The sequence below is a fragment of the Oncorhynchus clarkii genome, unplaced genomic scaffold, assembly GCF_045791955.1.
Source record: "Oncorhynchus clarkii lewisi isolate Uvic-CL-2024 unplaced genomic scaffold, UVic_Ocla_1.0 unplaced_contig_9009_pilon_pilon, whole genome shotgun sequence".
NCBI lineage: Eukaryota > Metazoa > Chordata > Actinopteri > Salmoniformes > Salmonidae > Oncorhynchus > Oncorhynchus clarkii.
The window spans coordinates 215,001-239,650 of record NW_027261081.1 but is presented as its reverse complement, the minus strand read 5'-3'; the positions used below and the strand labels follow the sequence as shown (position 1 = coordinate 239,650).

General features: G+C 48.1%; 1 protein-coding gene across 1 annotated transcript in view; it reads right to left on the bottom strand.

Annotated features, from left to right (window-relative positions):
- LOC139404682 (ELKS/Rab6-interacting/CAST family member 1-like) overlaps nucleotides 1-24,650 on the bottom strand; it is a 424,291-nt gene that overhangs the window by 288,680 nt on the left and 110,961 nt on the right. The window contains exons 10-11 of the mRNA XM_071147289.1: nucleotides 24,241-24,408; nucleotides 21,968-22,135 (exon numbers count right to left, since the gene is read on the bottom strand). Coding sequence (XP_071003390.1) covers nucleotides 21,968-22,135; nucleotides 24,241-24,408 — 336 coding nt within the window. The remainder of the gene's footprint in view (nucleotides 1-21,967; nucleotides 22,136-24,240; nucleotides 24,409-24,650) is intronic.

Genomic DNA, 24,650 nt, shown 5'->3' with positions numbered 1-24,650 from the left:
GACTCATGTCCTCTCTCTCTCTCTCTCTCTCTCTCTCTCTCTCTCTCTCTCTCTCTCTCTCTCTCTCTCTCTCTCTCTCTCTCTCTCTCTCTCTCTCTCTATCTCTCTCTCTCTCTCTCTCTCTCTCTCTCTCTCTCTCTCTCTCTCTCTCTCTCTCTCTCTCTCTCTCTCTCTCTCTCTCTCTCTCTCTCTCTCTCTCTCTCTCTCTCTCTCTCTCTCTCTCTCTCTCTCTCTCTCTCTCTCTCTCTCTCTCTCTCTCTGGTTCGACCAGCTGTAACAGTTCAGAAGCTATTCTTTCTGGACTTCACTAAGGGTTTTTTCAGTTGTTCGGGGACACAAAAAAAATTATTGAGTCAAGCCGAAGTCTACACCCCTTCGTCAGTGATTCTTCAGTAGTGATTCTTCAGTAGTGATTCTTCAGTAGGGATTCTTCAGTAGGGATTCTTCAGTAGGGATTCTTCAGTAGGGATTCTTCAGTAGGGATTCTTCAGTAGTGATTCTTCAGTAGGGATTCTTCAGTAGGGATTCTTCAGTAGTGATTCTTCAGTAGTGATTCTTCAGTAGTGATTCTTCACTCTTCAGGAGGGATAATTCAGTAATGATTCTTCAGTAGTGATCCTTCAGTAGTGATCCTTCAGTAGTGATCCTTCAGTAGTGATTCTTCAGTAGTGATCCTTCAGTAGTGATCCTTCAGTAGTGATTCTTCAGTAGTGATCCTTCAGTAGTGATCCTTCAGTAGTGATTCTTCAGTAGTGATCCTTCAGTAGGGATTCTTCAGTAGTGATCCTTCAGTAGTGATCCTTCAGTAGTGATTCTTCACTCTTCAGGAGGGATAATTCAGTAATGATTCTTCAGTAGTGATTCTTCACTCTTCAGGAGGGATAATTCAGTAATGATTCTTCAGTAGTGATTCTTCACTCTTCAGCAGGGATTATTCAGTAATGATTCTTCAGTAAAGTCTTTGTTGTCATTCAATGAAAGACAAGTCGTTTTCATGCACATGGTGGACTGAGTCTGCCCAGACACCTACACTATTTCTGACTCATTAATCCCCAGTCTACCTGACAGCCTGATTGACAACCTGTCAGAAGTCAGGACACAAAACACACACCAATATGTACACAGACATAGGTAGAAATAGACAACTTGAAATGTATGGAGGGACATTAGAAAGCAGCCACACACACACACACATACACATACACACACACACACACACACACACACACACCCTTCTGTGCAGACTTGACTGAACCCTCCAACACACTTGACATTCAGAGAGACTGTTCCTTTGATCCAGCCTGCGCTTCTTCAGACTGGCTGTGGTGTAACACTGTCTCATTAGGGCCCTGGATAACACACACACACACACACACACACACACACACACACAAACCGAGACACACACACACACACACACACACACCGAGACACACACACACACACACCGAGACACACCAGACACACACACAAACCGAGACACACACACACACAAACCGAGACACACACACACACACACACACACACACACACACACACACCGAGACACACACACACACACCGAGACACACACACACACACACCGAGACAAACACACACACCAAGACACACACACACACACGAGACACACACACACACACACACCAAGACACACACACACACCAGACACACACACCAGACACGAGACACACACAAGACACAAACACCGAGACACACACACCAGACACCGAGACAAACACAGACATCGAGACACACACAAGACACAAACACAGAGACACACACACCAGACACCGAGACAAACACAGACACCGAGACACACACAGACACCGAGACAGACACCGAGACCAACACCGAGAGACACACACCGAGACACACACACACAGAGACACCGAGACACACACACACATAGACACACACACTGAGACACACACACACCGAGACACACACACACACACAGAGACACACACAGACACCGAGACATTTTAATCCTGGATATTTTAGGAAGGAGTTGTATCTCTCTAGTTAGTTCCGGTTCCGGTCCTGCCTCTCAACACACAGCAGCCGTCTCCAACATGGTCCATCCATTCTGCATCAGGCAGCTACAGACAACAGTCACTTCTGCTAATCAAGGACCACTTCACAAAATGACTCTGTGTTGCTCTTCCCAGATAACCGTCCCTTTACCAACAGGATGTTGTCTGAGACCTTCCTGTCCAACTCTCTGTGGTCTGCAGTATGTAGAGTATCTACACTGAATAACATACAGCGTGACGTGTTGCTCCCATGTTTCACCAGCTGAAATAAAAGATCCCAGCAGTGTTCCATGTGCACAAATATGCAGTGGTGGGAACAGTACCCAGTTGTCATACTTGAGTAAAAGTAATGATTCCTTAAAAGAAAATGACTCAAGTAAAAGTGAAAGTCACCCAGTAAAATCCTACTTGAGTCAAAGTGAAAGTCACCCAGTAAAATCCTACTTGAGTAAAAGTGAAAGTCACCCAGTAAAATCCTACTTGAGTCAAAGTGAAATATACCCAGTAAAATCCTACTTGAGTAAAAGTCTAAAAGTACATGGTTTTAAATATACTTAAGTATCAAAAGTGAAAACATAAATCATTTAAAATTCCTTAAATTAACGTTAAGCAAACCAGACGGCACAATTGTCTTTGTTTTTAAATGTACAGATAGCCAGGTGCACACTCCAACACTCAGACATCATTTACAAATGTCCCTCTCTAACTGTCCCTCTCTCTGGGTCTAACTCTCTCTCTCTCTGGGTCTAACTGTCTCTCTCTCTGGGTCTAACTGTCTCTCTCTCTGGATCTAACGGTCCCTCTCTCTGGGTCTAACTGTCTCTCTCTCTGGGTCTAACTGTCTCTCTCTCTGGGTCTAACTGTCTCTATCTCTGGGTCTAACTGTCTCTATCTACATATACAGTGGGGAGAACAAGTATTTGATACACTGCAGATTTTGCAGGTTTTCCTAATTACAAAGCATGTAGAGGTCTGTAATTTCTATCATAGGTACACTTCAACTGTGAGAGACGGAATCTAAAACAAAAATCCAGAAAATCACATGATTATATGATTTTTAAGTAATTCATTTGCATTTTATTGCATGACATAAGTATTTGATACATCAGAAAAGCAGAACTTAATATTTGGTACAGAAACCTTTGTTTGCAATTACAGAGATCATACATTTCCTGTAGTTCTTGACCAGGTTTGCACCCACTGCAGCAGGGATTTTGGCCCACTCCTCCATACAGACCTCCAGATCCCTCAGGTTTCGGGGCTGTCGCTGGGCAATACGGACTTTCAGCTCCCTCCAAAGATGTTCTATTGGGTTCAGGTCTGGAGACTGGCTAGGCCACTCCAGGACCTTGAGATGCTTCTTACGGAGCCTTTCCTTAGTTGCCCTGGCTGTGTGTTTCGGGTCGTTGTCATGCTGGAAGACCCAGCCACGACCCATCTTCAATGCTCTTACTGAGGAAGGAGGTTGTTGGCCAAGATCTCGCGATACATGGCCTCATCCATCCTCCCCTCAATACGGTGCAGTTGTCCTGTCCCCTTTGCAGAAAAGCATCCCCAAAGAATGATGTTTCCACCTCCATGCTTCAAGGTTGGGATGGTGTTCTTAGGGTTGTACTCATCCTTCTTCTTCGTCCAAACACGGCGAGTGGAGTTTAGACCAAAAAGCTATATTTCTGTCACATCAGACCACATGACCTGCTCCCATTCCTCCTCTGGATCATCCAGATGGTCATTGGCAAACTTCAGACGGACCTGGACATGCGCTGGCTTGAGCAGGGGGACCTTGCGTGCGCTGCAGGATTTTAATCAATGACAGCGTAGTGTGTTACTAATGGTTTTCTTTGAGACGGTGGTCCCAGCTCTCTTCAGGTCATTGACCAGGTCCTGCCGTGTAGTTCTGGGCTGATCCCTCACCTTGCTCATGATCATTGATGCCCCACGAGGTGAGATCTTGCATGGAGCCCCAGACCGAGGGTGATTGACCGTCATCTTGAACTTCTTCCATTTTCTAATAATTGTGCCAACAGTTGTTGCCTTCTCACCAAGCTGCTTGCCTATTGTCCTGTAGCCCATCCCAGTCTTGTGCAGGTCTACAATTTTATCCCTGATGTCCTTACACAGCTCTCTGGTCTTGGCCATTGTGGAGAGGTTGGAGTCTGTTTGATTGAGTGTGTGGACAGGTGTCTTTTATACAGGTAACGAGTTCAAACAGGTGCAGTTAATACAGGTAATGAGTGGAGAACAGGAGGGCTTCTTAAAGAAAAACTAACAGGTCTGTGAGAGCCGCAATCCCTCTCCCTCTTTCCCTCTCTCTCTCTCTCTCTCTCTCTCTCTCTCTCTCTTTCCCTCTCTCTCTCTTTCCCTCTCTCTCTCTCCCTCTCTCTCTCTCTCTCTCTCTCTCTCTCTCTCTCTCTCTCTCTCTCTCTCTCTCTTTCCCCTCTCTCTCTCTCTCTCTCTCTCTCTCTCTCCTCTCCTCTCCTCTCCTCTCCTCTCCTCTCCTCTCCTCTCTCCTCTCCTCCACTCCTCTATCCCTCTCCTCTCATCTCCCTTCTCTGCCCTACCAAACCTCTGCCAGCTCTCTGCTCTGGTTTCATCCACATGTAGTAGAATACACCAGAGACAGGAGAAGACAGAAAGAGCATCCTGGCTGAGCCATCCTGAGGATGGGATATTTAAAGGGATGTGTGTGGGCGTGGGGGGGGGGGGGGGGCAAGGGAAAGAAGGAGGGAGGAAAGGGAATGGAGGGAGGAAAGGGGAGGAAATGGGGGACAGTGAATTATTAAAGGGTGTTTTGTTTAACTTACTGATGCGCCTCTCCTCTCCTCCTCTCCTCCTCTCCCTCATCTCCCCATTCTATCCCCTACTCTCCTCCTCTCCTTCTCTCCCTCATCTCCCCATCCTATCCCCTACTCTCCTCCTCTCCTTCTCTCCCCTCATCTCCCCATCCTATCCCCTACTCTCCTCCTCTCCTTCTCTCCCCTCATCTCCCCATCCTATCCCCTACTCTCCTCCTCTCCTTCTCTCCCCTCATCTCCCCATCCTATCCCCTACTCTCCTCCTCTCCCTCCTCTCCCTCATCTCCCCATCCTATCCCCTACTCTCCTCCTCTCCTTCTCTCCCTCATCTCCCCATCCTATCCCCTACTCTCCTCCTCTCCTTCTCTCCCCTCATCTCCCCATCCTATCCCCTACTCTCCTCCTCTCCTTCTCTCCCCTCATCTCCCCATCCTATCCCCTCCTCTCCTCCTCTCCTTCTCTCCCCACATCTCCCCATCCTATCCCCTACTCTCCTCCTCTCCTCCTCTCCCTCATCTCCCCATCCTATCCCCTACTCTCCTCCTCTCCTTCTCTCCCTCATCTCCCCATCCTATCCCCTACTCTCCTCCTCTCCCTCCTCTCCCTCCTCTCCCTCATCTCCCCATCCTATCCCCTACTCTCCTCCTCTCCCTCCTCTCCCTCATCTCCCCATCCTATCCCCTACTCTCCTCCTCTCTTCCTCTCCCCTCATCTCCCCATCCTATCCCCTACTCTCCTCCTCTCTTCCTCTCCCCTCATCTCCCCATCCTATCCCCTACTCTCCTCCTCTCCCTCCTCTCCCTCATCTCCCCATCCTATCCCCTACTCTCCTCCTCTCCTTCTCTCCCTCATCTCCCCATCCTATCCCCTACTCTCCTCCTCTCCTTCTCTCCCTCATCTCCCCATCCTATCCCCTACTCTCCTCCTCTCCCTCCTCTCCCTCATCTCCCCATCCTATCCCCTACTCTCCCTCCTCTCCCTCATCTCCCCATCCTATCCCCTACTCTCCTCCTCTCTTCCTCTCCCCTCATCTCCCCATCCTATACCCTACTCTCCTCCTCTCCTCCTCTCCCTCATCTCCCCATCCTATCCCCTACTCTCCTCCTCTCTTCCTCTCCCTCATCTCCCCATCCTATCCCCTACTCTCCTCCTCTCTTCCTCTCCCTCATCTCCCCATCCTATCCCCTACTCTCCTCCTCTCCTTCTCTCCCTCATCTCCCCATTCTATCCCATACTCTCCTCCTCTCCCCTCCTCTCCCTCATCTCCCCATCCTATCCCCTACTCTCCTCCTCTCCTTCTCTCCCTCATCTCCCCATTCTATCCCCTACTCTCCTCCTCTCCCCTCCTCTCCCTCATCTCCCCATCCTATCCCCTACTCTCCTCCTCTCCTCCTCTCCCTCATCTCCCCATCCTATCCCCTACTCTCCTCCTCTCTTCCTCTCCCCTCATCTCCCCATCCTATACCCTACTCTCCTCCTCTCCTTCTCTCCCTCATCTCCCCATTCTATCCCCTACTCTCCTCCTCTCCCCTCCTCTCCCTCATCTCCCCATCCTATCCCCTACTCCCCTCCTCTCCCCCTCCTCTCCCGTTCCTCTCCTGACCCCTTCTCTCCCCTCCTCCCCTCTTCTCCCCCTCCTTTCCTCTCCTATCCTCGCTTCCCCTCCCCTCCACTTCTCTCCTCTCCTCTCCCTCCATCATCAGTCCTGACTGGGAAAGGGTAGAGGAGGGAGGGGATAAGGAGGGAAAGGGTAGAGGAGGGAGGAGGTAAGGAGGGGTGAGGAGGGAGGGGATAAGGAGGGAAAGGGTAGAGGAGGGAGGAGGTAAGGAGGGGTGAGGAGGGTGGGGATAAGGAGGGAAAGGGTAGAGGAGGGTGGAGGTAAGGAGGGTGAGGAGGGAGGGGATAAGGAGGGAAAGGGTAGAGGAGGTAAGGAGGGGTGAGGAGGGAGGGGATAAGGAGGGAAAGGGTAGAGGAGATAAGGAGGGGTGAGGAGGGAGGGAATAAGGAGGGAAAGGGTAGAGGAGGGAGGATGTAAGGAGGGGTGAGGAGGGAGGGGATAAGGAGGGAAAGGGTAGAGAAGGGAGGAGGTAAGGAGGGGTGAGGAGGGAGGGGATAAGGAGGGAAAGGGTAGAGGAGGTAAGGAGGGGGTGATGGATAGAGAAAGCAGACCCTGCTCAGCGATGCAAATGAGGGTTGGCCTGACTGGCACATGAATGGGTGAGTCCTGACAGGTAGGTGGCACGCTGCCAGGCTTTGTGTCTGCTGCACCCGCCACACACAAGAGGAGAGGACGAGGAGACAAAGGAGGCGGCAGAAGAGGAGGAGGCGGAGGAGATGGAGAAAGATGAACATCTGATTTATTAGAAACTTCCAGAAACTTCCTCCTATCACACAGAGACAAAAGCAAAAATGAAGTCTAGTTTCTCTCTTTTACCCTGTCTAGTTTCTCTCTCTCTCCATCTTTCTATCTGTGTCATCTCTTTTCCCTCCCTCCCTCCCCCCCAGACTGTAGAGAAGGGATTCTCCCTGTGTAATGCGGGGGGGGTTATCATTCATTTAGCCTCTTCATCTCAGTCTCTTCTCTCTCTCTATTCCCTCCCTCCCTATCTCTACCTCTTCCTTTCCCTGTCTTTACCTCTTGTCTCTGTCTATCCCCATCTCTGTCTCTCTCTCTCTCTCATTTCCTCCTCATCTCCTTTGACTGTCTCCTCACTAACAAGGCAGAGAAACAAGAGCTCTAACATGCTCTCATTCAGTCACACAGAAAACCACAAACACACAAACAACACATCACAGACTAAACAAAACCTTGTTGCTCTCAATTCATTTCACTCTCTGCTTTGTCGTTCTCATGTAGCCTTTTGAGCTTGCATCTTTGAACTGACACACTACTTTTCTTTGGGGGGGGGAGACGTGGCATTGTAACACGGCAGACAGAGAGAAGAAGAAACAGAGGAGAGAACAAAAAACAAAGATCAAAACTACATTCATATTGGAGAGAGAGGAGAGAGAGGGGAGAGAGAGATAGGAGAGAGAGAGGAGAGGGGAGAGAGAGATAGGAGAGAGAGAGAGAGAGGAGAGAGGACAGAGAGGAGAGAGGAGAGAGAGGAGAGAGAGGGGAGAGAAGAGAGAGGGGAGAGAGGGGAGATGATAGGAGAGAGAGAGAGACAGAGAGAGAGGGGAGAGAGGAGAGAGAGGGGAGAGAGGAGAGAGAGGGGAGAGAGAGGAGAGGAGAGGGGAGAGGAGAAAGAGAGGAGAGAGAGAGGAGAGGAGAAAGAGAGGAGAGGAGAGGAGAGGAGAGGAGAGGAGAGGAGAGGAGAGGAGAGGAGAGGAGAGTAGAGGAGAGGAGAGGAGAGGAGAGAGGAGAGAGAGAGAGAGCAAGAGAGAGAGAGAGGGGAGAGAGAGGAGAGGGAGGAGAGACAGAGAGAGAGAGGAGAGACAGAGGAAAGAAGAGCAAGAGAGGAGAAAGAGAGATGAGATAGAGAGAGAGGGAGAGAGAGGAGAGAGAGAGGGAGAGAGGAGAGAGAGAGAGAGAGAGAGAGAGAGAGAGGAGAGAGAGAAGAGAGAGAGAGAGAGAGAGAGAGAGAGAGAGAGAGAGAGAGAGAGAGAGGGAGAGAGGGAGAGAGGAGAGAGAGAGAGAGAGAGAGAGACAGAGAGAGAGAGGAGAGACAGAGGAAAGAAGAGAGAGCGAGAGAGGAGAAAGAGAGATGAGAGAGAGAGAGAGAGGAGAGAGAGAGAGAGAGAGAGAGGAGAGAGAAAAGAGGAGAGGAGAAAGAGAGATGAGAGAGGAAAGAGAGATGAGAGAGGAGAGAGGAGAGGAGAAAGAGAGATGAGAGAGGAATGAGGAGAGGAGAAAGAGAGGGAGAGAGAGAGAGAGAGAGAGAGAGGGAGAGGGAGAGAGAGAGAGAAGGGGTTAGAGAGAGAGAGAGGGAGAGAGAGGAGAGAGAGAGAGAGAGAGGAGAGAGAGAGAGAGGGAGGAGAGTTCCAGACTAAGCAATAGTGTCCTTTATTTAACCTTGATAAACACACTGCTCGGTGTCAGCCTGTGTGTCTGACTGGGGCTCTACATACTTCAGGACTGCTGAACTGTGTCCTGTCGCTCTTTGTTCCCCTACGATATTTAACAAATATTATGTTCTTCACTCTGTCCTTCTGTGAACTCCCATTATCCACAGAGCCGCTCTCCTCACCAAACCACTGATCTCAATATGATGGTTGGCCACAGCTCAACGTGCTTCTCTCCCTGCTACCACCTCATCTGCCGTTTAAAAACAGAATTCATGGACTTTCTTTGACTTGTTAAAAGGCTAAGCGCCCTATTAAATAACAAAAAGCACAACATAAATAAACTAAAATAGGATAGATAGAATAGCGAGAGAGAGGTAGAGAGAGATAGAGACGAGAGAGAGAGAGCTAGAGAGAGAGAGAGAGAGAGAGAGAGAGGTAGAGAGAGAGACAGAGAGACAGAGAGAGAGAGAGAGAGAGAGAGAGAGAGAGAGAGAGAGAGAGAGAGAGAGAGAGAGAGAGAGAGAGAGAGAGAGAGAGCTCAGAGACGCTCTGTGGTGAATGGAGATTTTAAATCAAATCTTTCAAACAATCTCTCTCTCTCTGTCGCCACTCGCCAGTACGAGTCTTGTTAGAGGGAAAGTACTTCAATCAGGAGAGAGAGGGAGAGAGAGAGAGAGAGAGAGAGAGAGAGAGAGAGAGAGAGAGAGAGAGAGAGAGAGAGAGAGAGAGAGAGAGAGAGAGAGAGAGAGGAGAAGCCTTTGGTAAAACAAGCTCAGAGTCAAACAGCTTTACAGAAGTGTTGAGCAGGCCAAGGCTTTCTCAGAGGGAGGTAGTGTAGTGTACTTCACACAGCTCGGAGTATGTCTGTGCCCTATGTTAATGTTCTGTTTGTGTACTCATGGGTAAGAGATCAGAAAAGGGGGTTTAGGCAAAACTAGGCCTTTATAGTGAGGACATGTCTGGTACTGATGGTTGGGCGGATGGTTGGGCGGATGGTTGGGCTGATGGTTGGGCTGATGGTTGGGCTGAGGCCAGCCTCTCTCTGTCCACACTCTGTTCATTCTGTAGGGGCCAGACTCTCTCTCTAACCACACTCTCTTCATTATGTTGGGGCCAGCGTCTCTAACCACACTCTCTTCATTATGTTGGGGCCAGGGGCCAGCCTCTCCCTCTAACCACACTCTCTTCATTATGTTGGGGCCAGGGGCCAGCCTCTCTCTCTAACCACACTCTCTTCATTATGTTGGGGCCAGGGGCCAGCCTCTCTCTCTAACCACACTCTCTTCATTATGTTGGGGCCAGCCTCTCCCTCTCTAACAACACTCTCTTTATTATGTTGGGGCCAGCCTCTCTCTCTAACCACACTCTCTTCATTATGTTGGGGCCAGGGGCCAGCCTCTCTCTCTAACCACACTCTCTTCATTATGTTGGGGCCAGGGGCCAGCCTCTCTCTGTCCACACTCTGTTCATTCTGTAGGGGCCAGCCTCTCTCTCTCTAACCACACTCTCTTCATTATGTTGGGGCCAGCGTCTCTCTCTAACCACACTCTCTTCATTATGTTGGGGCCAGGGGCCAGCCTCTCCCTCTAACCACACTCTCTTCATTATGTTGGGGCCAGGGGCCAGCCTCTCTCTCTAACCACACTCTCTTCATTATGTTGGGGCCAGCCTCTCCCCCTAACCACACTCTCTTCATTATGTTGGGGCCAGGGGCCAGCCTCTCTCTCTAACCACACTCTCTTCATTATGTTGGGGCCAGGGGCCAGCCTCTCTCTCTAACCACACTCTCTTCATTATGTTGGGGCCAGCCTCTCCCTCTCTAACAACAAACACTCTCTTCATTATGTTGGGGCCAGCGTCTCTCTCTAACCACACCCTCTTCATTATGTTGGGGCCAGGGGCCAGCCTCTCCCTCTAACCACACTCTCTTCATTATGTTGGGGCCAGGGGCCAGCTCTCTCTCTAACCACACTCTCTTCATTATGTTGGGGCCAGCCTCTCTCTCTCTAACAACACTCTCTTTATTATGTTGGGGCCAGCCTCTCTCTCTAACCACACTCTCTTCATTATGTTGGGGCCAGGGGCCAGCCTCTCGCTCTAACCACACTCTCTTCATTATGTTGGGGCCAGGGGCCAGCCTCTCTCTCTCTAACCACACTCTCTTTATTATGTTGGGGCCAGCCTCTCTCTCTAACCACACTCTCTTCATTATGTTGGGGCCAGGGGCCAGCCTCTCTCTCTCTAACCACACTCTCTTCATTATGTTGGGGCCAGGGGCCAGCCTCTCTCTCTCTAACCACACTCTCTTCATTATGTTGGGGCCAGGGGCCAGCCTCTCTCTCTCTAACCACACTCTCTTTATTATGTTGGGGCCAGCCTCTCTCTCTAACCACACTCTCTTCATTATGTTGGGGCCAGGGGCCAGCCTCTCTCAGTCCACACCCCCTTCATTCTGCTACAGGCCCAGACTAGATAAACTCAGCAAAAAAAGAAACGTCCCTTTTTCAGGACCCTGTCTTTCAAAGATAATTTGTAAAAATCCAAATAACTTCACAGATCTTCATTGTAAAGGGTTTAAACACTGTTTCCCATGCTTGTTCAATGAACCATAAACAATGAATGAACATGCACCTGTGGAATGGTCGTTAAGACACCGAACATCACACCTGGGGACAGGTACAGGATGGCAACAACACCTGCACAGGATCGGTACGTCCGAACATCACCCCTGCGGGACAGGTACAGGATGGCAACAACAACTGCCCGAGTTTCACTCAGAACGCACAACCCTCCATCAGCGCTCAGACTGTCCGCAATAGGGTGAGAGAGGCTGGACTGAGGGCTTATAGGCCTGTTGTAAGGCAGGTCCTTACCAGACATCACTGGCAACAACGTCGCCTATGGACACAAACCCACCGTCGCTGGACCAGACAGGACTGGCAAAAAGTGCTCTTCACTGACGAGTCGCGGTTTTGTCTCACCAGGGGTGATGGTCGGACTTGTGTTTATCGTCGAAGGAATGAGCGTTACACAGAGGCCTGTATTCTGGAGCGGGATCGATTTGGAGGTGGAGGGTCCGTCATGGTCTGGGGCGGTGTGTCACAGCATCATCGGACTGAGCTTGTTGTCATTGCAGGCAATCTCAACGCTGTGCGTTACAGGGAAGACATCCTCCTCCCTCATGTGGTACCCTTCCTGCAGGCTCATCCTGACATGACCCTCCAGCATGACATTGCCACCAGCCATACTGTTCGTTCTGTGCGTGATTTCCTGCAAGACAGGAATGTCAGTGTTCTGCCATGGTCAGTGAAGAGCCCGGATCTCAAATATTTACACATGTTAAGTTTGCTGAATATAAACGCAGTTGACTGTGAGAGAACGTTTCTTTTCTTGCTGAGTTTATAGTTCTCCCTGTTTAGAGTGATTTGACCTCATCACTACCTGCTCTCTGATTACCCTCCATAAAGAATATTTATATTAAAGACACAATCTCAATCTCTCTGTCTATGCAGTTTATTCACCTGATCTGAACCACTCACTGAGGACATGGAGTACTTTCATAACCCTGTTCTGCCCTGTTCTGTCCTGTTCTGTTCTGTTCTGCCCTGTCCTGTTCTGTTCTGCCCTGTCCTGTTCTGTTCTGTCCTGTTCTGTTCTGTTCTGTTCTGTTCTGCCCTGTCCTGTTCTGTTCTGTCCTGTTCTGTTCTGTTCTGTTCTGCCCTGTTCTGTTCTGTCCTGATCTGAACCACTCACTGAGGACATGGAGTACTTTCATAACCCTGTCCTGTTCTGTTCTGTTCTGCCCTGTTCTGTCCTGTCCTGTTCTGTTCTGCCCTGTTCTGTTCTGTCCTGTTCTGTTCTGTTCTGCCCTGTTCTGTTCTGTTCTGTCCTGATCTGAACCACTCACTGAGGACATGTAGTACTTTAATAACCCTGTTCTGTTCTGTTCTGCCCTGTTTGTTCTGTTCTGTTCTGCCCTGTTCTGTCCTGTCCTGTTCTGTTCTGTTCTGTCCTGATCTGAACCACTCACTGAGGACATGTAGTACTTTAATAACCCTGTTCTGTTCTGTTCTACCCTGTTCTGTTCTGTTCTGCCCTGTTTGTTCTGTTCTGTTCTGCCCTGTTCTGTTCTGCCCTGTTCTGTTCTGCCCTGTTCTGTTCTGTTCTGTTCTGTTCTGTTCTGCCCTATTTCTGTACTGTCCTGTTCTGTTCTGCCCTGTTCTGTCCTGTCCTGTCCTGTCCTGTTCTGTTCTGTTCTGTTCTGTCCTGATCTGAACCACTCACTGAGGACATGTAGTACTTTAATAACCCTGTTCTGTTCTGTTCTGTTCCGTCCTGATCTGTCCTTTTCTGTCCTGTCCTGATCTGTCCTGATCTGTCCTGTCCTGTTCTGGGTTGGTTTCACGGTATGGGTTCATCAAGGAGTCAGTGTACAGTTCCCCAGCCAGTCTCAATGTGTTATGGCCATCAGGCCTGCTCTAGGGTTCTGTGTACACAGTGAGCTACAACAGCTACCTCAGGGATCATTATAGAAACTAAATGTTGCTTCTTCAGACAACTGGACAGGGAGTTCAGCTCTGCTGTTCTCTGGCTCTTTCAAAACAAACTGCATTGGCTTATCCCCCGGATCACATGTTTCTCGGGGGGAGCTTTGAAAAGCTTACAGTGTGTGTGTCCTGGACAAGGCATGCTAGTAGCTAGCTAGGTCCCTGGAATCTTCATTAGAGGGGGGCAGCGTACTAGCACATTCAGCCCCAGGTGAGCTCTTCTCTGGGTTTGTCTGTCTGGCACGTCCCTATTGAAGAAAGAGGGGGAAAGGGGAGACCTAGTCAGAATGCCTTCAACTGAAATGTATCTTCCTCATTTAACCCAACCCCTCTGAATCAGAGAGGGGGGCTGCCTTAATGGACATCCACGTCATCGGCACCCAGGGAGGGAGGAGGGAGGATGGAGCTGAGCGGAGGGGTGTGTGGTTGTCTAGAGACGGGGATAAGTGATGAGGCAGGCGTGCACACACAAATATAGATCCACACAGATATAGATCCACAGAGATATAGATCCACACAGACAGATATAGATCCACACAGACAGATATAGATACACAGAGATATAGATCCACACAGACAGATATAGATTCACACAGATATAGATCCACACAGATATAGATCCACACAGACAGATATAGATACACAGAGATATAGATCCACACAGACAGATATAGATTCACACAGATATATATCCACACAGATATAGATCCAGACAGATATAGATCCACAGAGATATAGATCCACACAGACAGATATAGATTCACACAGATATATATTCACAAAGATATAGATCCACACAGATATAGATCCACAGAGATATAGATCCACACAGACAGATATAGATTCACACAGATATAGATCCACACAGATATATATAGATCCACGCAGACAGATATAGATCCAGACAGCTATAGATCCAGACAGATATAGATCCACACAGACAGATATAGATACACAGAGATATAGATCCACACAGACAGATATAGATTCACACAGATATAGATCCACACAGATATAGATCCAGACAGATATATATTCACAAAGATATAGATCCACACAGATATAGATCCAGACAGATATATATTCACACAGATATAGATTCACACAGACAGATATAGATCCACACAGACAGATATAGATCCAGACAGACAGATATAGATCCAGACAGACATATATAGATCCACGCAGACAGATATAGATCCAGACAGCTATAGATCCAGACAGATATAGATCCACACAGATATAGATCCAGACAGATATAGATCCACACAGACAGATATACATCCACACAGACAGATATAGACCCAGACAGATATACAGATATAGATCCACACAGATATAGATCCAGACAGCTATAGATCCACACAGACAGATATAGATCCAGACAGACAGATATAGATCCAGACAGATATAGATCCAGACAGATATAGATCCAGACAGATAAAGATCCAGACAGATATAGATCCACACAGATATAGATCCACACAGACAGATATAGATCCAGACAGACAGATATAGATCCAGACAGACAGATATAGATCCACACAGATATAGATCCAGCCAGGCGGTCAGCCTGAAGGGCTGGTAGTAGTGGTTCTGTGATCTCACCAGAGCGGAGCCAACCACCTCTACATTGCTAAATCTCTCCACAGACATGGCTCCCTCCCTCCCTCCCTTCATCCCTCTCTCTCCCCCTCCCTCCCTCCCTCCCTCCCTCCCTGGAGGAGAGGGCTGTCAGAAAGATGGATGTGGCCCTGCTGGGGATGGGGCGGGCTGGGATGACCCCTTGTCTCTACTCCTCCTCTCAACCCTCTCAACCAGGACCAGCCCACAGAGAGGGGAACGGCTTCAGCATACTGTAGTCCGTCTGTCCATCCGCATGTGTGTGTGTGTGTGTGTGTGTGTGTGTGTGTGTGTGTGTGTGTGTGTGTGTGTGTGTGTGTGTGTGTGTGTGTGTGTGTGTGTCTAGTTGGGACTGGTTCCAGTATGTATGTGTCTGTTGAAACCATTGACCCTCAGATCTGCTGCTATTACAACTCCTCTGTAGCTTCCTGATCGAACCGTGACCCACCGCAACCACACACACACACACGGATATACACACACACGGATAAACACACACACGGATAAACACACACACGGATAAACACACACGGATATACACACACACGGATAAACACACACACGGATAAACACACACACGGATAAACACACACATCACACAGACACATACACGTACACACACATGTGCAAGTGCACACACATACACAGAGTGCTACAGACCCGCGCACACACACACACACACACACAAACTGACCCAAGTGAGGACCCAGGAATCTTCTCCCAAAAGATGTATGTCTCTTAGCTCTCGCTGACTGACTGACGTTGAGGCCAAAGAAAGACAAGGACAGGACAGACAGGAGGTATGATGTCCTATCAGGCTCTGAGAGACTGGCTCTGCTTCCCAAAGAAAGACAAGGACAGGACAGAAAGGAGGTATGATGTCCTATCAGGCTCTGAGAGACTGGCTCTGCTTCCCAAAGAAAGACAAGGACAGGACAGACAGGAGGTATGATGTCCTATCAGGCTCTGAGAGACTGGCTCTGCTTCCCAAAGAAAGACAAGGACAGGACAGACAGGAGGTATGATGTCCTATCAGGCTCTGAGAGACTGGCTCTGCTTCCCAAAGAAAGACAAGGACAGGACAGACAGGAGGTATGATGTCCTATCAGGCTCTGAGAGACTGGCTCTGCTTCCCAAAGAAAGACAAGGACAGGACAGACAGGAGGTATGATGTCCTATCAGGCTCTGAGAGACTGGCTCTGCTTCCCAAATGGCACACTATTTCCCTACATGGTGCACTACTCTTGAGCCCCATGAGCCCTGGTCAAACGAAGTGCACTAAATAAGGACTAGGGTGCCATTTGAGATACAGATGGAGAGTAAGAGCAGATTCATTTGAGGTCACATTGTTTCAGCATGATAAATGATCCATGTAATCTCATCCACCCCCAAACAGCACAACCTCCCTCTCTCCTCCTCAGCCATACTGAGACACAACCTCCCTCTCTGCTCCTCAGCCATACTGAGACACAACCTCCCTCTCTCCTCCTCAGCCATGTAATACTGCTGAGACACAACCTCCCTCTCTCCTCCTCAGCCATACTGAGACACAACCTCCCTCTCTCCTCCTCAGCCATACTGAGACACAACCTCCCTCTCTCCTCCTCAGCCATGCTGAGACACAACCTCTCTCTCCCCTCCTCAGCCATGTAATACTGCTGAGACACAACCTCCCTCTCCCCTCCTCAGCCATGTAAACATGCTGAGACACAACCTCCCTCTCTGCTCCTCAGCCATACTGAGACACAACCTCCCTCTCTGCTCCTCAGCCATACCGAGACACAACCTCCCTCTCTCCTCCTCAGCCATGTAAACATGCTGAGACACAACCTCCCTCTCTGCTCCTCAGCCATACTGAGACACAACCTCCCTCTCTCCTCCTCAGCCATGTAATACTGCTGAGACACAACCTCCCTCTCTCCTCCTCAGCCATGTAAACATGCTGAGACACAACCTCCCTCTCTGCTCCTAAGCCATACTGAGACACAACCTCCCTCTCCCCTCCTCAGCCATACTGAGACACAACCTCCCTCTCTGCTCCTCAGCCATGTAATACTGCTGAGACACAACCTCCCTCTCTCCTCCTCAGCCATACTGAGACACAACCTCCCTCTCTCCTCCTCAGCCATACTGAGACACAACCTCCCTCTCTCCTACTCAGCCATACTGAGACACAACCTCCCTCTCCCCTCCTCAGCCATACTGAGACACAACCTCCCTCTCTCCTCCTCAGCCATGTAATACTGCTGAGACACAACCTCCCTCTCTCCTCCTCAGCCATACTGAGACACAACCTCCCTCTCCCCTCCTCAGCCATACTGAGACAACCTCCCTCTCTCCTCCTCAGCCATGTAATACTGCTGAGACACAACCTCCCTCTCTCCTCCTCAGCCATACTGAGACACAACCTCCCTCTCTGCTCCTCAGCCATACTGAGACACAACCTCCCTCTCTCCTCCTCAGCCATGTAATACTGCTGAGACACAACCTCCCTCTCTCCTCCTCAGCCATGTAAACATGCTGAGACACAACCTCCCTCTCTGCTCCTAAGCCATACTGAGACACAACCTCCCTCTCCCCTCCTCAGCCATACTGAGACACAACCTCCCTCTCTGCTCCTCAGCCATGTAATACTGCTGAGACACAACCTCCCTCTCTCCTCCTCAGCCATACTGAGACACAACCTCCCTCTCTCCTCCTCAGCCATACTGAGACACAACCTCCCTCTCTCCTACTCAGCCATACTGAGACACAACCTCCCTCTCCCCTCCTCAGCCATACTGAGACACAACCTCCCTCTCTCCTCCTCAGCCATGTAATACTGCTGAGACACAACCTCCCTCTCTCCTCCTCAGCCATACTGAGACACAACCTCCCTCTCTCCTCCTCAGCCATGTAATACTGCTGAGACACAACCTCCCTCTCTGCTCCTCAGCCATGTAATACTGCTGAGACACAACCTCCCTCTCTCCTCCTCAGCCATGTAATACTGCTGAGACACAACCTCCCTCTCTGCTCCTCAGCCATGTAATACTGCTGAGACACAACCTCCCTCTCTGCTCCTCAGCCATACTGAGACACAACCTCCCTCTCTCCTCCTCAGCCATACTGAGACACAACCTCCCTCTCTGCTCCTCAGCCATACTGAGACACAACCTCCCTCTCTCCTCCTCAGCCATACTGAGACACAACCTCCCTCTCTGCTCCTCAGCCATGTAATACTGCTGAGACACAACCTCCCTCTCTCCTCCTCAGCCATACTGAGACACAACCTCCCTCTCTCCTCCTCAGCCATGTAATACTGCTGAGACACAACCTCCCTCTCTCCTCCTCAGCCATACTGAGACACAACCTCCCTCTCTCCTCCTCAGCCATACTGAGACACAACCTCCCGCTCTCCTCCTCAGCCATACTGAGACACAACCTCCCTCTCCCCTCCTCAACCATGTAATACTGCTGAGCCGGACTTTCTCTGTGAAACCTGACATGAACACACAAACACAAACCCTTTCTCCATCTCCTCATGGAGGCGCTGGTCGGTCTCATGTTCTGCTGCAGGGTCACAGAAGAACCATTCTGGGTTGGTATTCTGGCTGGATTGATGACTAAGTGATGATGGTTGATTAGAGTGAACTCTGGAGTTATCAGACACAGGACTTCTGAAATGTATTCTCCAGGACAATGGGGAGAATTTTCATTTTCCTCTGGTCTTTTTGACGCCTGGAGAAGGCTCAAACAACATGGTCTCATACTGCCATCTAGTGGCAGTCAGGAAAAGCAGGTCATGTGTAGCAATAGAGGTGAATCAATAGTTGTGAATCAATAGACTTGTGAATCATAAGAGTTGATATTCAATAGAGTTGTGAATCAATAGAGTTGAAATTCAATACAGTTGTGAATCAATAGAGTTAAGATTCAATAGAGTTGTGAATCAATAGAGTTGAGATTCAATAGAGTTGTGAATCAATAGAGTTGTGACTCAATTGAGTTGTGAATCAATAGAGTTGAGATTCAATAGAGTTGTGAATCAATAGAGTTGTGAATCAATTGAGTTGTGATTCAATAGAGTTGTGAATCAACAGAAAAGATTCACTACGACAGCACATTCACTGCGTATCCTGAGTGAAAATCAGTTGTCTGTCCAATACAGTTATGCCAAGAGGTGATTCTCCTTCAGTCACACTCTTTGTACATCCTTGAAACTTTCATAAGAGGAACAAGTTGACCAACAAAACCATCCTCCCTTTTAGTCATCTCTGACATGCCTTCCTCTGGAGGACGTTGGCCTTTCGTTCCTTCACATCCAGCATGTCCCACTCCCCCTCCCCCCCCCCCCACACACACATATCAGACAAAATTATGAAATAAAATAATTGTACTTTTGAATTCCGTAAAGTCAGTGTGGAAGAGGTGAACATATTATTGTTGTCTATCAACAATGACAAGCCACTGGGGGGTCTAACAATCTGGATGGAAAATTACTGAGGATACCAGCAGACGACATTGTCACTCCTATTTGCCACATCTTCAATTTAAGCGTCTTCAATTTAAGCGTGTGCCCTCAAGCCTGGAGGGAAGCTAAAGACATTCTGCTACCTAAGAAAAGTAAAGCTCCCTTTACCACCTCAAATAGCCAACCAATCAGCCGGTTACAAACCCTGAGTAAAGTTCTGGAAAAAATTGTGTTGACCAGATACAATGTGATTTACTGTAAACAAATTGACAACAGAATTTTAGCATGCTTATAAGGAAGGAGACTCAACAAGCACAGCACTTAAACAAATGACTGATGATAAGCTGAGAGACATTGATGATACAATTATTGTGGGGGCTGTCTTGTTAGACTTCAGTGCAGCTTTGGACATTATTGATCATAGTCTGCTGCTGGAAAAACATGTGTGTTATGGCTTTACACCCCCTGATATAATGTGGATAAAGAGTTAGCTGTCTAACAGAACACAGAGGATGTTCTTTAATGGAAGCCTTTCAAATATAATCCAGTTAGAATCCGGAATTCCCCAGGGTAGCTGTCTAGGCCCATTGCTTTTTTACATTTTTACTAACAACATGCCACTGGCTTTGAGCAAAGCCAGAGTTTCTATGTATGCGGATGACTCAACACTATACACGTCAGCTACTACAGCAACTGAAATGACTGCAACACTCAACAAAGAGCTGCAGTTATTTTCAGAGTGGCTGGCAAGGAATAAGTTAGCCCTAAATAATTCTAAAATTAAAAGCATTGTATTTGGAACAAATCACTCACTCAACCCTAAACCTCAACTAAATCTTGTGATAAATAATGTGGAAATTGAGCAAGTTGAGGTGACTAAACTGCTTACAGTAACCCTGGGTTGTAAACTGTCATGGTCAAAACATATTGATGCAGTAGTAGCTAAGATGGGGAGAAGTCTGTCTATAATAAAGCCATACTCTGCCTTCTTAACAACACTATCAACAAGGCAGGTCCCACAGGCCCTAGTTTCTACCTTCTTAACAACACTATCAACAAGGCAGGTCCTACAGGCCCTAGTTTCTACCTTCTTAACAACACTATCAACAAGGCAGGTCCCACAGGCCCTAGTTTCTACCTTCTTAACAACACTATCAACAAGGCAGGTCCTACAGGCCCTAGTTTCTACCTTCTTAACAACACTATCAACAAGGCAGGTCCTACAGGCCCTAGTTTCTGCCTTCTTAACAACACTATCAACAAGGCAGGTCCCACAGGCCCTAGTTTCTACCTTCTTAACAACACTATCAACAAGGCAGGTCCCACAGGCCCTAGTTTCTACCTTCTTAACAGCACTATCAACAAGGCAGGTCCTACAGGCCCTAGTTTCTGCCTTCTTAACAACACTATCAACAAGGCAGGTCCCACAGGCCCTAGTTTTGTCGTACCTTGACTATTGTTCAGTCGTGTGGTCAGGTGCCACAAAAAAGGACTTAGGAAAATTGCATTTGGCTCAGAACAGGGCAGCACGGCTGAACCTTGGATGAACACAGAGAGCTAATATTAATAATATGCATGTCAATCTCTCCTGGCTGAAAGTGGAGGAGGGATTGACTTCATCACTACTTTTATTTATGAGAGGTGTTGAATGCACCGAGCTGTCTGTCTAAACTACTGGCACACAGCTCAGACACCCATACATACCCCACAAGACAATCCACAAGAGGTCTCTTCACAGTCCCCAAGTCCAGAACAGACTATGGGAGGCGCACAGTACTACATAGAGCCATGACTACATGGAACTCTATTCCACATCAAATAACTGATGCAAGCAGTAAAATTAGATTTAAAAAACAGATTAAAAAAAACCTTATGGAACAGCGGGGACTGTGAAGCAACACAAACATTGGCACAGACACATGCATACACACACACACACACACTCACGATAACATACGCACTATATATACACATGGTGGAGTAGGGGCCTGAGGGAACACAGTGTGTTGTGAAATCTGTGAATGTATTGTAATGTATTACAGTTGTATAAACTGCCTTCATTTTGCTGGACCCCAGGAAGAGTAGCTGCTGCTTTGGCAGCTAATGGGGATCCATAATAAACCCCAGGAAGAGTAGCTGCTGCTCTGGCAGCTAATGGGGATCCATAATAAACCCCAGGAAGAGTAGCTGCTGCTCTGGCATCTAATGGGGATCCATAATAAACCCCAGGAAGAGTAGCTGCTGCATTGGCAGCAGCTAATGGGGATCCATAATAAACCCCAGGAAGAGTAGCTGCTGCTCTGGCATCTAATGGGGATCCATAATAAACCCCAGGAAGAGTAGCTGCTGCTCTGCCATCTAATGGGGATCCATAATAAACCCCAGGAAGAGTAGCTGCTGCTCTGGCAGCTAATGGGGATCCATAATAAACCCCAGGAAGAGTAGCTGCTGCTCTGGCATCTAATGGGGATCCATAATAAACACACACAGCCTCCACCCGCCCCATACCTTCTTCTGCAGGACGTTGACCTTGCGCTCCTTGACCTCCAGCATGTCCTTGAGGTCGTGTACCTCTCTGCTGAGCGTCCCCTTCTCCTCAGACGTCTCCTGGATCTGGTTCGACTTCTTATTCAGCTGGGAGTCTTTCTCTTCCAGACGCAGACGCAGAGCATCCACCTGATGCGCACACGCACACATACATGCACGCACGCACACACACACACACACACACACACAGACACAGACACAGACACAGACACACACACACAGTGTTAGATTAGAGATGGATCTGGTTAGACAATTTATTCAGCTGGGAATCTTTCTCTTCCCGACGAGGAGCCTCCACCTGACACACACATATCAGACATTATCACAAATTAAATCAAAAGGCAAATAAATGTAATACTTACAGTCCAGTCAACTTGTAAATACACTGGAATAAGCATATCAGAATAGCTGATCTCGGATATCTTGTTATGATTTAACATATCAAACTGATCCTAGATCAGCACTTGTACAGTCGTGGCCAAAAGTTTTGAGAATGACACAAATATTAATTTCCACAAAGTTTGCTGCTTCAGTGTCTAGATATTTTTGTCAGATGTTACTATGGAATACTGAAGTATAATTACAAGCATTTCATAAGTGTCAAAGGCTTTTATTGACAATTACATGAAGTTGATGCAAAGAGTCAATATTTGCAGTGTTGACCTTTCTTTTTCAAGACCTCTGCAATCCGTCCTGGCATGCTGTCAATTAACTTCTGGGCCACATCCTGACTGATGGCAGCCCGTTCTTGCATAATCAATGCTTGGAGTTTGTCAGAATTTGTGGGTTTTGTTTGTCCACCCGCCTCTTGAGGATTGACCACAAGTTCTCAATGGGATTAAGGTCTGGGGAGTTTCCTGGCCATGGACCCAAAATATTGATGTTTTGTTCCCCAACCCCACACATGAATGGTCTCAGGATGCTTTACTGTTGGCATGATACAGGACTGATGGTAGCACTCACCTTGTCTTCTCTGGACAAGCTTTTTTCCAGATGCCCCAAACAATCAGAAAGGGGATTCATCAGAGAAAATGTCTTTACCCCAGTCCTCAGCAGTCCAATCCCTGTACCTTTTGCAGAATATCAGTCTGTCCCTGATGTTTTTCCTGGAGAGAAGTGGCTTCTTTGCTGCCCTTCTTGACACCAGGCCATCCTCCAAAAGTCTTTGCCTAACTGTGCATGCAGATGCACTCCCAGCTGTCTGCTGCCATTCCTGAGCAAGCTCTGTACTGGTGGTGCCCCGATCCCGTAGCTGAATCAACTTTAGGAGATGGTCCTGGCACTTGCTGGACTTTCTTGGGCGCCCTGAAGCCTTCTTCACAACAATTTAACCGCTCTCCTTGAAGTTCTTGATGATCCAATAAATGGTTGATTTAGGTGCAATCTTACTGGCAGCAATATCCTAGCCTGTGAAGCCCTTTTTATGCAAAGCAATGATGACGGCACGTGTTTCCTTGCAGGTAACCATGGTTGACAGAGGAAGAACAATGATTCCAAGCACCACCCTCCTTTTGAAGCTTCCAGTCTGTTATTCAAACTCAATCAGCATGACAGAGTGATCTCCAGCCTTGTCCTTGTCAACACTCACACCTGTGTTAATGAGAGAATCACTGACATGATGTCAGCTGGTCATTTTGTGGCAGGGCTGAAATGCAGTGGAAATGTTTTTGGGGGATTCAGTTCATTTGCATGGCAAAGAGGGACTTTGCAGTTAATATCAATTCATCTGATCACTCTTCATAACATTCTGGAGTATATGCAAATTGCCATCATACAAACTGAGGCAGCAGACTTCGTGAAAATTAATATTTGTGTCATTCTCAAAACTTTTGGCCACGACTGTAGTCCTACTCTGAGATGCTTAGTAACTACGGGTCCAGTTCAGCTGTAAACTGTAAACTATGACACAGTAGTGGCACCAAGAGACCATCTCCACAATACCCTTGGTAGAGTTAACACTGAACAACATACCTCTGAATGATAGTAGAGCCCTGTCAGTAGAGTTAACACTGAACAACATACCTCTATCTGAATGACAGTAGAGCCCTGTCAGTAGAGTTAACACTGAACAACATATCTCTGAATGATAGTAGAGCCCTTTCAGTAGAGTTAACACTGAACAACATACCTCTGAATGATAGTAGAGCGCTGTCAGTAGAGTTAACACTGAACAACATACCTCTGTCTGAATAATAGTAGAGCGCTGTCAGTAGAGTTAACACTGAACAACATACCTCTGTCTGAATGATAGTAGAGCGCTGTTCCTTAGCGGTCAGTGACTCCTTGAGGACCTCGATGTGCTGTTTGCTGTCTGAGAACTGGTTGGTGAGAGTCTCCAGCTTGGTCCTCATCCCCATCAGCTCTGTCTCCTTCCTGCTGAGGTCCTGCTTTACCTGGTCAATCTGAGCACAGAGATAGAATCAATCAGCCCTCTAGGTTAGTATTGAGTATCTCCATTCATACATGATCAGCCCTCTAGGTTAGTATTGAGTATCTCCATTCATACATGATCAGCCCTCTAGGTTAGTATTGAGTCTGTCTGTCATAGGATATTGTATCATCTATAACTGGGAATTTATTATGGGGTTTGATAATACCTCCCCACTGTAGCTGATGGGGTTAGTTAATACCTCCCCACTGTAAC